The sequence below is a fragment of the Dromiciops gliroides genome, chromosome 1 (genome assembly GCF_019393635.1).
Source record: "Dromiciops gliroides isolate mDroGli1 chromosome 1, mDroGli1.pri, whole genome shotgun sequence".
Lineage (NCBI taxonomy): Eukaryota > Metazoa > Chordata > Mammalia > Microbiotheria > Microbiotheriidae > Dromiciops > Dromiciops gliroides.
In genome coordinates this window covers 429,957,205-429,971,961 of record NC_057861.1, presented here as the reverse complement: position 1 = coordinate 429,971,961, position 14,757 = coordinate 429,957,205, and the positions used below count along the sequence as shown (strand labels likewise).

The window sequence follows — 14,757 nt, the reverse complement described above, 5'->3', positions numbered from 1 at the left end:
GGGGTAGCTGTGGATCTCTCTCCTCCTCATGCCACAAAGGCAGCAGCCACACCTAATCTTCTCTCCCCAGGGGTGGGGGAGACTGGAATGAAGGTTAAATTAACTGGATATTTTTCTGGTTTAGAAGAAAGTGAAATACCTCCCCATTCAGATGAGAGGGAGGGTGTTAACTAGGGAAACACAGTTATGCATTTCAGCTTTTATCATAAATCTGCCCAGTCAGATATCTATTTTGTACAGCCAAGGGCACCAAGCTACCAACTACATAGTATAAGTGAATCACAGGGCAGACCTCGTTGCTAGATTAGTTGCCAGGTCCATTCACCAGTCAACCCTAGCCCTGGTCCCCTTGCACCCTATTGTGCCCCAAAGGTATTTCCCCTTCCTAAACCAAGGAGATTGGAAGTCTTTAGTATTAACTACCAACTGCTTAAGGTCATATGTTATCTTGGGCTATTTGGATTATAGAGTAAAAATGCTACTTCCTCTTCTCAGATTTAGAAGAGGATCCTGGGCTAATTTTCTTTGCTGGGTCTGAAAAACTGCTGCCCTCACTATTCCTTTTGTTGGGTGACTTGAACATGAAGCTATGCTTACAGATTTAACTTTGGTAATGGAATAAGTTTCTAATTCTACTGCCTTAGGGTTACAAGAATTGGAAGAGTGCTTTAACTCTCTGGCAAATGTGGTCCTGGACTGAGGCGGAGTCTGTATGGTTCAGAACACCTGAAGGTTGAGCTGCCCTGCAGAGATTACCTGGATGGCTGAAACTGTTCACAACTGCTTGCTTTGTCCAGTTTTTCATGGAACTTTTAGATTTATTTTGTATTAGGGTCCCTGTTGTCCCTTGGTCTATTTGTAAATCATTTGTTTTGTGTTGTGGTTCTTGCATTTATAACACTAGTTCCCACATCTCCCTCAATTCACAAACCCCCTGTGGGCCCCTACTTCGCCCCCACTCAGCAGGAAGCAGTAATAGAAGAGATGATCGTCGTCCTTTTTCCCAGGGTATATGAAAAGGGGGGAATGATGTAGGAGGCAAAAAGGGGTTAATAGAAAAAAACCTAAGACCCAAGCTCTAATACAGATATTAGCTCTAAAAAGGAGGCAGATCCCAGTTAATGGATAACTTATGTTAGGTTCTCATACCCATAGTGATCAACATCCATAAGGGACCAGAGTGGGTCAGGTCAAAATAACAATAAAGGAAAAAGACAACCTATAGAAATTCTAATGAAAAATGATTATATTTTGAAACTAGCCATGGGAATCAGAAAGAGATGCGCAGGAAAGGCCAAATTTGTCCCCAGATTCACCTTATGACGTGTAAACCCCCAAAACACACCTCCACTGAAAAAGGTACCAGCCTCAGGGGTTGGCTTAGGACCCCAGGAACTCCAAATTAGGATAAGCCCTCCCTTGAAACATCCCAGAGGTGGAGAATATTATTATGAGAAGGACAGGCCCTCCCCTGTACCTCCCCAAGGTGGAGATTATTATAATGAGACTGATAATCAATTTATAAATATAACTGTCTTTTCTTTCACTATTCGAGAGATACCTTTCCACTATTCTGGTTCTCTCCCTGTGGTCACCCACAGTATTGCAATAAAACTTGGGAAACTGAGTCACTGAGTCTTGTAATTCTTTTGGGACAACTCACAATTCCAGCCCACATCAAAGCAAAACAAATTCCTATATTGGTCATGTCTGAACATGGCTATGTTCTCTGGCACCTTGTGTCTATCTATCACCCCTCTGTCAAAAAGTGGACAGTGGGGGCGGCTAGGTGGCGCAGTGGATAAAGCACCGGCCCTGGATTCAGGAGTACCTGAGTTCAAATCCAGCCTCAGACACTTGACGCTTACTAGCTGTGTGACCCTGGGCAAGTCACATAACCCTCACTGCCCCGCCCCCCCAAAAAAGTGGATAGTGGGCTTCAACACTGGCCCTCTGGAATTATGGTCAGTCCTTACACTGACCAGAGTTCTTAAGACTTGCAATGTTGTTTTTCTTTACCTTGTTCTTGTATAAATTATTGTCCTGCTTCAGCTCATTTCACTTTGCATCAATTCATACAAATCTTTCCAGGTTTCTCTGAAATCTTCCCTTTTGTCACTTCTTATAGCTCTATTACATTCATATACCACAATCTGTTCTGCTATTCCCTAATTATTAGGCACCCTTCCCTTTAATTTCCAGTTCTGTTCCATAGTAAAAAAAAACAAAAAAACAACCTACTATGAATATTTTCATCCAGAAGGGTCTTTTTTTCCTATTCATTTTTCCTACAATTACTTTGAATCTATGTTTATTTTTTTTAGTTATACTCTAACTTTAGAAATCTTCTGTAACACTACAAATGGTAAACCTTAAAGCACTATGGGATAGAATTACTCATAATAATTAACATTCTATTGCTAATAATACCCTCTCTATCAAGATTCCTCCATCCAGTTGGCCTCAGCCTTCTTTAATTTTCTGACTTTGTGAGTGTTGTGGGGGAAATAGGGTAGGGGGTTTGGGGTTTGGGATGGGGGTTTGGGTTTGGGGTCCTTAGGAATTCCTCTTTAAAGAATTATACTCTCTTACACACAAATCCAGCAGAGTAAGATAATAGTTTATTTAGGGGCTGGGGAAGGGAAACCAAGAGAGAAATCCTTGGACTTCTCATGAGGAAAAGGCATGGCAGGCAGAGTGTGGCTCTGAGATACCAATCTCCTCAAGCAGGAGACAGGCAGATACTTTTATAGAGGTCTGATGATGGTCTGATGAGGTGATCATCTGACTGTGGAAAGTTCCCCTATTGAGGGAGGACCATCCCCCACTGCTGGGGGCTGGGGTGAGGGGTGGCTGTGGAGCTCTCAAGCCATCTCTCTCTCCTCCTCCCACCACAAAGGCAGCAGCCACACCTAATCTTATCTCCCCAGGGGTGAGGGAGACTGGAATGAAGGTTGGTGGTCCTGGAGCTAGCTCAGTCCTGATCAGGTTCCACTTAACTCTTTAGGTGTGTCTGTCCTTTGGTTTAGTTTCTCAAGGAGAAGTTTCTTTGATGTACCCCAGAGAACTTCTGGGGTGCTCTGGGCCCATAACAGTGAGGATAACTTTAGGTAGATTTTTATGTAATTTATTAAATTATCTTCAATAAAAAGATTTATTTTTTAAAATTTAAGTATCCAGTTGACTACAACAATGCACATAAGCTTTCAATTATGAAGTGCTGAGTTAATGGTTTTAGAAAAACTCAGAAATAGGAATGCATTTAAGCCTTTTAATTTAAAAAAAAGGATTTTAGTATATATTTTATCAAAAAACAATTGTTTTTAAATAGAACAAAATGTATACTTTTCAAAATACTTTAAACATAAAGCAAAGACACTATCTTCTATGTAAGCAAACTCTTCTAGATCTATGTGACTCCTAGACTTGGGGGAAAAAAAAGGAGAGAAAAAATTATGTCAGTCATAATGACTAAATTTCCTGAACCAAAAACACTTGGATCAGACAAAAGGTACTTGTCTTATAATGCCCTATTTAAAAAAGCACATTTTACTTTTCTTGAAATTTGGACTGTCCCAGAAAGCTGAATACATATAACACATCGTATACCAAAGTTACATATTTGAAACTACCAGCAATAGAGTTCAGTAATGTAGAATCAAGCATTAAATATTGAGATCAAGCTCTTAAAGTTTAATGAAACCTTATAAAAACTTTTTACCCTAGTTCCATTTTTCCAAATACACCAGATAGAAATAATCCTTGATGAGCCCATTAGTAATACTACAAAAATAGTTTATCTGGTATTTTAAAAAATTCAAAATTCACAAGACCAAAAAAAAAAATGTGTCAAGCCCTAAAAGTTAGATTTTAAGCATGATGAATACAACTAGAAGAACACCAAAAAAATTAAAAAGAAAAGGGATTCTAAAATTCAATTGTTCTGTGACATTCATTTATATGGTTACTTTATTCCAGCAGCAACAACAAAAAGTTTTGTCTTAGATATTTAAGTTTCTGTCTCAAACTACTTTTCCCTTGTTAAATTTATACAAAGGCAATGGTTATTTAACTGAATAATTTTTAAGTCCTTAGGAATTATTCAAACTTGACCCAGAATTTTTTTTTTTAAACTGCATATACTGTCTAAAGAGTAAGGTAAATTTAAGAAAATAAAAATGCAAATGTGCATTTTAGCAGTCTCTTGAATTTATTAACCTAAAAGGTTTAATTTCCATTTTCCTGCATCAGCTTTATTTATAAAATGTCGTGCCCTATAAATATGCTGTTATTTTCTATAGTCAAGCACCCTCTTAACAAATCTTCTCATTAATATGTAAATTTAAAGTCAATCGGTCTTCTCCCTGACAGCGCCATGAATTCCTAGTGCACTGTATAATCGGCTTTGACTTGGCATCCACCATTTATCATCAAAGATGTCAGTTAGAAAAATTATGGAAAATGCACTGCAATTGATATGACTGCAATCTACTTTGTCAACACTTAATTGTTCCTCAAATCATACATTTACATATAAACAGCCTAAATACTGATCTATAATGATGCAAATAAACTAAATTAAAAATCTCTTCTGCTGCTTAAGATGCCTAGTTGTATATGATGTGTTCATTTAAGAAGTTATTGACAAAGGCACACATACCAGCTCATCTCAAAAAGTATTTCTACTAATTTTCAATTCCCAAAGTAATCAGTTTTGCCTTCAAGCATATAAACACAAACCAATGTTAAACTAATTCACTATATAAAATATGACTTTTTGGGGGAAAGTAGATTAGTTTGGTGATTTCAGTGACTAAATATTCAATCTAATTTTAGGCAGAACAAAAAGCAAACAGCTGATACATTTCAAAAAATATTTAGTCACTAAGGTTGAGTAGGATCTTAAAAAGGAAAAAAACTCACATTCCAAAAGTAATAGACATACTTCGAGAAACTACATCATCCGACTAAAAGCTAGAAGATCTAGGCCTTTGTCCTTGCTCTGCCACTTAGGAGTTTTGTGACCCTGGGCAAGTCACAAGCTGCTTGTGTCCTATTTTCCCCTTCTATAAATCAGATACTAGTAGCACCAGCCCTTGCCAGAAGAGCTTTCAGACTGAATAATTTACATATACAAAGTATGATATTTTTTCACAACTCCATTTCCCATTTATAAAAGCTGCCAGCTTTTATTTTTACTCAACTTCACACCCAATATTTCTTATACAACTTTTATTCAAACTTCCTTATAGATTCAAAGAAAATAAATGTCAGTGAATATTTAAAATGTAAACTCTGCATGAAATTATTATTAAATATATATTTTACCCTTTTGGGGGCTATATCTAAACAGGTGTTTATGTAATATCCATAAAACAGACTTTAGGGTGTGTGTGTGTGTGTGTGTGTGTGTGTGTGTGTGTGTGTGTGTGTGTGTGTGTAATGCTACAAACACATGAATGATATATGTATATAAAATATTATGTGTATATATAAACATCTATATCCCATCCATTTATGTGTTTGTAGAGTAAGAGACAGAGATGGGGGGGGGGGGGGGGAAGAACAGGGATGGGACACTTAGAAGACCTTTCACTTTTCTGACCCTATGAAAATGCTTGTGTTTCAGAGCTGTCATAAATGGATATCACTCTACACGTGTAAAAAACAAAGCTCTGCAGGGCTCCTCCCCATGACAATGACTTATTGTAATGCACTCTCATGCATAAAGCCAGCCTTACCACCTACAGCACAGAAACACCTTATATAATATTAAAAGAAGAACCTGAAAGCCGAAGATGAATCCTAGATGTTGTCTAGTTTCTTCCAGCTTAGTCTAGTTCTAACTATCAGATAGTGATGAGTAAAAATATTTCAATCACCTGAATTGACTAAAAACCTACAAACCCTAGGAATCAAGGCCAATCCAAGGACTATTATCAATGTCAGCTAACTCAACATCCTCCTTCAATATTAGGTGATCAAAGAATAGAAAATACAATGAGCTGCTAAGGCCTGAGGCAAACCATGTGGAAGAGAAATGAACAGAGATATGAAGAGGAAAATAACCATGTGCTCAGCTGGCAATCCCAACTAAAGGCTATCTTTATAATCTGTGCCTGTGTAGCACTAGTGTACTATAGGCCTTCAAAACAGATTATATTAATGGAATTTGTATATATACATCTACACATTCTGCAGTGATGCCCTTAGCATTTGAAAACAGAAGTTTGGTTATGCAGGAATTCTCAGAAGAAGGAAGTTCAGTATCTGAACAGAGCACCAAGCCTAGAGTCAGAAAGACCTGAGTTCAAATCCAGTCCCAGACATTAGCTTTGTGACGCTGGGCAAGTCGCTTAACTTCACATCTGTAAAATGGGGGGAAATAAAAGCATCCACCTTGATGGGTTGTAGAGAGGATCAAATGGGATAACAAAGTGCTTAGCAGTGCCTGGAAAACAGTAAACACTATGTAAATGTTAGCTGTCAGCTATTATTATAATTCTCCAACATTTAAATGTTGGATTAATGACCCCATCTCCTTTTTTCTTATGAACATTTACAGAATACTTTTCTCACAATAACACTTAGAGGTAGAAATATTATTCCTGCATTACAAATTTAAAAATTAATCAGATAAATGAGACATGAAGTGACTCTCCCCAAGTTGTGCAGCTAGTCAGGACTGAAGCCAGAATTTGAATTCAGGTCACTAAAATTTAAAATTTAAGTCCAGGTTTCCTACTATTATACCACAAGGCTGCTTAATGTTTGCATTTTTATACTTTTTAGAAGACAGAATTATGAAGAAAGTAAACTTCCCTTAATTTTCCCCCTTTTCTTTTGGCCCTTATTAAATAAAATGAATGAATGAATGAATAAAAAAAATAAATAAATGAAATGTATTACAATTATTTCATATGCTAATATAATTTTGGGGACTTATTTAAAATGCAATGGATAGCACCATTCACTTAAGAGAGTTAATAAATGTTATTAAAAGGAGACAATGATTGCAGAATTAATTCAGGATAGAAACTATGGTTTTACATACGGAACTAGATAGATTGAAAATTATATGTACACTCCTCACTAATTTTAAGTCATGGTAAATCACTGAACACTCAAAACACTTAGGACTTAAGCACTAAATATATTTCCTATAACTGCTTAAAAATGTTTTTTTTTCCTTTAAGCTACCATATGTAACAATGATCTGATAAACCATTTTGAGCATAGAAGCACTTTAAGTTTTATTTCACTCCCCAATAGAAATTCATCAGCATTTCCATTTCATTAGCACAAATATTAGTTATTGTTATTTATTGTCACTGAATCAAGAGCATTAATATCTCAATCATTGCAAATTACCTTGACATACAATTAGCTTTAAACAAATAACTTTCTAAGATGTCACCTCAGAGTTTAAATCATACTTCAAAACATCAAAAGACTTGTGATTTCGTTAGTGTAGAGATCCCCTCCACCAATACTGATCATTCCTGTCAACTTCAAAGGGAAAGTTCTTGAGCTGCTATAGCCAAGAAACTTGTGGCCAACCCAAAACTTTAGTCTTTTGTTTTACTATGAAAACCACTAAAGCAACATCACCAACATCATCCAAAAAAAAATCTCATATTCTGTGTGACTTTTAATATAAGGGTACATGTTAATGTGATTTGGTAACTGAAACTAACTTAGAAGAAAACAATAGGGCTGCAGAAATGCTACCAACATTTCATCTCAGCTGCTGAAGTCTTCCCTTTTCTCTCTTTTAATACCATACCTAATAGTATTAAGCAACTGAGCACTCACTGTACTCACGGATTTCTGCTAAAAGAAATTGTTGGTTTTACTTGACTTTAAGACCATACCAGGCTTTTTAAAATTAAGCATGAGAAACAATGTGCTACTTTAGCACCATTTAAAGTATTTTAACTTAGTTTTTAAAAAGTAATAAAAGATTAGTTATATATAAAAGCTGTCTACTTCTACTACAAACTATCTTAAAACAAAGTTGAAGTATCTTGTCAATGTAGCAATAAAACAAAAAATGCTTTTTAACTAATCTCTATATCAAAAAGGTAAAATAATTTAATCTTCATAAGCATATATTAAGCTATCCAATTTTGGCAAGCAACGTCAACTAAAGCATTAACTATATTTTTTTAAAAACTGAATAAACACATTGAGAAAAAACTAACAGAAGAAGAACTAATAAACTTTAATCAAATGAGCTAACCAATGGAAAGTATTTTTGCAAACCTTAAAGCACTATATAAAAAGTATTACTATTTAAAATTATATAAAAGAAAATTTGAGTTTCACAGCTTTAAGTTACTTTTAGAAGAATAATAACAATACTATGTGCTACTGACAGCAAGTGTTTGGATCAGTTGGGACTTGGAAATGACATGGTCATGATTAACTTAAAATTTACTATTTGGTAATATTTTTGTGGATATTCTCAACAGTGACATTTCATGAGGCACCAAACTAAAATTGTTTGTACTGTGAAATTATTAATTTAATGAACAGATGAAAGATGAGGTTTTTTTCTAACTGCCAACAAAATTTCTGGGTGTTCTCATTTAGACATACTTCAGCACACTTAATTTTTTGATACATATCTTTTCAAACTAAACGACCACCATCCTCCTGTGATATTTTACAAGTTGACAAGATATGTTTAACACTTACCTCTTTCCAAGGACTCACAAACTGTGTACGTGCATATCGGGTTAGCATGTGGATTATGACAACCTGCCCCCACTCTTCAACATCAACTAGCAAATTACACAGCTTGCGGTAGTTTCTGTGAATCAGATCTATTCTATCTGGGCACACTTCTTCAAAAGCCATCACAACACTCCCAGCTACCAGCTAGAAAAGAAAAAGTATTAACATGATAAGATACTTTTCTCAATGATTTTACAAAACAAAAGAGTTAATGTTGTGGCAGTCTTTACAATAGTCAATGTAAAAAAAGTGAAAAAACTGTCAATGTTTAAACAACTCATTCAGCAGAAAACTCGAGGCCATAAGGAATATCTTTATTATTTAATATAAAGCTGGCAACATAACACTTTCCTAAGACAGAAATCTTGAAAATTTATATCAGAGGTTTGAGTTTCAGTTAAATTTCTTATACCTGGATCAAACTAAGTTTAAAAATAAATCAACTTTTCCATTTTTAAAGCTAATAAAGCCTCGAAAACATAAGTAACAAATAATATATCATATAAATGAAATCAAAACATTGAACAAGGTTCAACATTTTTAAAAACTTAAAATGAGAAGTAAATAAATTATTTAGTTAACTTAAGAAAAATACTGATACATTTTGATATAGAAATTCTTGATCATATGTTTAAGCAAGTTTTTAATGCAGATAATTTCTTCACAAAAAAACTACCTGAAATGTTAGCAAAATTTCATCAAAATAATAATGTAAACAGTTGAAACTGCATATTGCCCAAAAAAGGTATAACTTTCAGAAAATGAATTGTTATGATACGAGAAAAAACTCTCGATGTGTTTTTTAAATTACTCTTCTTTTTCTAATTGGCTTAATTAATATTTCTCTGTCAAGTTATATGTCATGTAGAATATCTAACATGATGAGACATCTATATGAACCACTGATGTGTATGCAGTTAGCCAGCAATGTGATACAGCTTTCTAGTAGCAAATTAATGCCATATTCTTTCTGAACACTGGGGATTCTTCATTTCAACCTCTAAAATTTCCCCAATGACTTAAAGTAAGCAATTAAATAGAAATACAATTTACTGAAATGGCACTTTTTGAAAAATATTAAATACAATGATATTCATATTTTTAGTGTTTTTCCCTGTATCTGGCTGACATTTGGTTTATTAATATGCACCCAACAATACAATTGAAAGAAAACAGCTCAGAATATGGACTTGCTATTATGCTAAACAAGTTTCAAGTCCTGTGGGGATTTTATGAATTACCAATCAGTATAAACGTGAAGTCGCATTTATTGACTCCAGCCCTGCCCATGTACTGGTACCTGCTGGTCCCAGCATGTATGCAAGTCATTCCAGAAAGCAAAGAATTGATTATTTGTGAGAACTAAATCAAAATGTATTATGCTTATGATAATTTTCCATTTTCTGTTGATGTGGAAAGTTGTTTATACCTTAAACATTACTTTTTTATGTCTCCTACATTAAATCTTCAAAACAGAAATTAAGAGTTAGGTCACTCTCATGTTTCAACAGATTAAAATTAGTATCTTTTAAATGTCTCTTAAAATCACTAAACACAGCTTACACTATGTACTAACGGGAACATCTGAGCTCTTCTGAAACTATAAAATACTGTCTGTAAAATGTTTCATAAGAAAAATTTGGGGAAGTTAAATTTACAACTAAACAATAGCTTAACAAAGCTTAAAAGGAACCCTTAAATTTCAGATCAAATATAAGATCATTAAATAAATAGGTAAACATAAATGAATGCATGAATAAATTAATTAATTACAAAACCATGAGTAATCTTTACTTAACCTCCAAGTAAAATTAATCTAGCTTTTATATTACACAACAGTAAAAAGCAAAACAATATGCATACCTGGCTACCATATGGCATTCAATTTGAACCGTCTAAGAAAATAGTCCATACAACTTAAAATAATTCAATTAAAGAAGCACTATTAGCAAAAGCCACAAAGGAAAAAGAGCTCTTATTTTATCACTGTTAACATTTAATTTGACAAAAGAAAATGAAAACAGATAATTTTAAAAGCTACAACTGATCATTCTATAGAACTCCCTCTACTATGATCTTTAACAGTTTGAGCCTATATCTAAATGCTAGCAAAATAGTTGATAATTGAAGTTTATTAAATGTTCAATATTCCATAAAACACTGAGAATTAAAACAAAATGATCCACTCAGATTTTAAAACCAAAAAATATTGGTTTCCAAAATACAGTCGGTTAATTTCCATCTCACTGTGTCAATAGTAGCTTTTTGTATAAGAGGGAAAATAAATCACCGCAACAAAACTAGCAATGAGCTCATCAAATTCAAATGCAGCTTTCCATTTATGTATTTTTTATATTAAAGCAATAAACATGGTTCATTTGTCTTCCACTGGTTGCCACGTTTTTCTGTGCTGTTGCTATGAACTTCAGCCATTAGCTGCGCTCCAAGGTAAACTACATGAACCATCAACAAAAGTGACACCCAATCTATGGAGTTCATATTTTCTCTAGATTATCTATGCTAGTTGACAAGCTGGTAATGAAAAAAATCACACTAAGCAAATGGTTCCTCTAATAACAATAAATTTTCTATAAAATTATGAAGGGTACAAAACGTTTCCTTGCATCTATTTTGTCATGAATTCTAATTAACGCTGCAAAAACCTGAGAGTGCTGGGTCATCACAAGAAGTGCATCAAGGTTTGATTGATAATATGGTGTAAGTTGGCCAATGCTGCCAAGATTTCCTTCTCTTAAATTAATGGCCATCCCACCTGCCCTAATCATACAGCCCAAATGATATTCCCCTTCTTATTTCAATTTTCTGGAGGCATGGAAAATAAGAAAGATCAGTCATTTATCTTCTAATAGCTGGATAATAGATCTATCACAATAAAACATCTGCACAAACTAAGGTTGGTTTTTTTCCCCCTACCACAATAGTCGGAGCATTTTACCAACATTAAATCAATAACTTATAAAAATTATATGTTACCCACACATTTTACCTAAAAACTTGATGTACTCACTAAATATCTCTAAGACCACTAAAATGAAGGAGAAGGCCCTTAGAAACAAATTCTTTCCCTCCTTTTAATAGATATTAGTCTTTAAAGTCACTAGATTACTAAGAATCAATGTTTTCTACAGAAAATTACAGATGAACAAAATCTACTCTAAACTCATTAGAAATAAATTAGACTGGATGACAAACTGAAAAAAAAAATAGAGAAATGTGAGAAGACTTACATGAACTGATCCAGCATGAAGAGACGAATTTACATGATTATGAAAATAATGTAAAGAAAAATAATGAACTCAGTTCATTGACTTCAGAGTAGCGATGCCATATATCCTGCCTCTCATCAATGTATGAGAGGTCCAGCAATTAAAACAAATTGTCAGAAAAAAACAACATGCTGACTTGCTTTGCTTAACTGTACTTACTTGTTCTAAAGGAAGGTAGGAAAGGAGACAGTGGGAAGTGACAACAATTTTTTTTAATCAATAAAACTTTGAAAAAAGAAATATAACATAACAGTTACCACATTCTTTAGGACACCGGACCTCTCCTCAGTTCACAGCTATACTGTACTATCAAATCCCTCCTAAGAAATTTGCAAAAACTCTTAGCAATGAAGTATTCATCTGTTGAAAAACTTGCAATCTGCTCATAGTTTCTTCCACACTATATCCTTGGCCAGCTACGGTCAAAGACAGAGAATACTTAGTCTTTTGTATCATAGCCCCTCTGGTAGTCTGGTGAAGCCTATGGACCCCTTCTGAGAATAATGTCTCAAACACATTAATTAAAATATATAAGATTACAAAGGAACATAGTCATAATAATATAGCTTTTATTTTTTAATGTTCATGGACTCCAGTTTATGAACTTCTCCAGAGATTGGATGATTGTCTAGATCTTTAATCAGATAAATTAATCCTTTTTTTTTTTAATCATTCCTCACCTTCCTGTTTTTTAAACATGTCCCCCTGAACAACAGAGGGCAAAAGTAGCTCATGCCAGCTCCTAACTGTTAAACTGGGACTAGCCACTGTTGCCTACCATTTACAGTATTTGGAGTAGAAATCGAAATAGGTACTGCTGCCATTTGTAAATGTGGTGGTGATCCTCTACTCTGGTCCCCATTTATGAGGATCTTATCAAGTAAGTCACTGAACTATTTTCTACTCCCCAAAAGGAATCTTTGGAAACAAGAAAAGCCATTCTTGATTTTTTTTTTTTAATGTTCTCAGCCTTCCACTAACACTTCTCTTAACCACTCTACAAACAGGCATTCATTGAGAGACACACATCCTTAAATATTTGAAAACCTTTTCAAGTCTTGTTGTAGAATTTTAATGATTACACAAAAAATAAATATTTCCTGCTAAACAGATACTAAAATTAGATCACTCAAATATCCATTTTAGCAACAGAATATCATAGATCATTTAACAGTCAAAAAAGACTATTCTTTCAAATAGATTAATTCAATAACCAAAATTAAACATTTCATTTGCACTACAAACTGAAAACAATTTAGAAAAAAGATAAATAACTTTTCTCCAACATGTACTCGTACCTATCTGACCCTTCACTCCAATCCTTCAATACATAAGGATGTCAATATGTAGATCTATCAATGTCGTCACACACCACTCAGTCACCCAGTTCATAAAGCTCTTTAACTACCACAATTACTGCCTTCACTTTACCCAAACCACACAAAAGTAAAGTCTCCGTATTGATCTCTGTATCATCCATAATTGTTCGACCTCCATGATTCTAAACTTTGAAATTCCTCTCTCCAACTCTAACCTCATATTCCTCCATCTCTCATTTTGCCAGAATCCTCTTCCATCCCTTTTTTCCATCCTTCAATCCCTCCAACTCTCCCCAGTTCTCCCAACCCACCACCCCTGTCTGAGCATGACTTTCCTCCCTTCACAGCAGTGAGAGGGGGAAAATCTACCAGAGTCCTGAGGCTAATGCTTTTCCTTATAAGGTACAGAAATGGTCCTCCAGACTTAATTGGCTTAGGGGATTAAAGGCTCAGGCTGCTAAAATGGCTTCTAGTCACATAAGTACAAAATGCCACAAGGAGCTCCAGCTCCTCCCTGATGCTTGATTATTAAGAGGAACACAGGTAATAATTGGGAGGCAAGGAGCCTCTGAAACCACAGAAGCTAAATCAAAGAGGAGTCTTTGCTGATTATCCTTTGTTGAATATTCTCCCCTGATATGGCTAAATAAATAAACTTGGTTTTATTTTTTAAAACTTAAATTGATTTCAAGATTTTCATTTTTTTCCAATACTGAACCTAAAATACAAGGGGACTCCACTTGTGTACACTGGCATGCAACAACAGTCCTGCTCTTATAGCTGACCAACTCAACTACATGTTATTGTTTATACATCAACCTGGCACTTCTTTGTCCTACAGTTGGGCATATACAATACAAAACGTATGTCATCTCATCAATTCAGAAAAATCCACTCTAATTATGGAAATTAAAACCTATTCATGCCTGCCCAAAGTGCACCCAAGATACTGAAGGCCTTGCTAGCTTTTTCCTAACACTTTGAGGGTAACAATGGAGCATTCTGGCTAACTAATCTTATTCATCCTGTCACAAATTCCTTGATAATATCTTCTACTCCTACACTCTGGAGTTGCTTGCTGCCTGATCAAATCCACTTGCTTATAGTGTCTATTGGCCTTCTATACAATACATATTTTAGATTCTTAGGAGGCAGCCATACTCCATGGATCACTGCCAGAAAGAAACACCAGAAAAATGGTACTAAAAAGACAGGCCTTAGTTTTCAGACAAAGAAATCAAAGCTACCTTTTGTCATATGAAAAAATGCCCTAATCGCTACTAATTAGAGAAATGCAAATAGAAACAATTCCGCCGCACCACCTCACACCTATCGATAGGTTAATAAAAAGAAAAAGACAATGATAAATGTTGGAGGGGGTATAGGAAAACTGGGACACCAATGCACTGTTG

The 14,757-nt window shown here is 34.8% G+C and overlaps 1 protein-coding gene across 1 annotated transcript in view; it reads right to left on the bottom strand.

The window, feature by feature from the left end:
• AP3B1 (adaptor related protein complex 3 subunit beta 1) overlaps window positions 1-14,757 on the bottom strand; it is a 336,292-nt gene that overhangs the window by 216,732 nt on the left and 104,803 nt on the right. Inside the window, 1 exon segment of the mRNA XM_043972455.1 lies at window positions 8,701-8,883. Coding sequence (XP_043828390.1) covers window positions 8,701-8,883 — 183 coding nt within the window.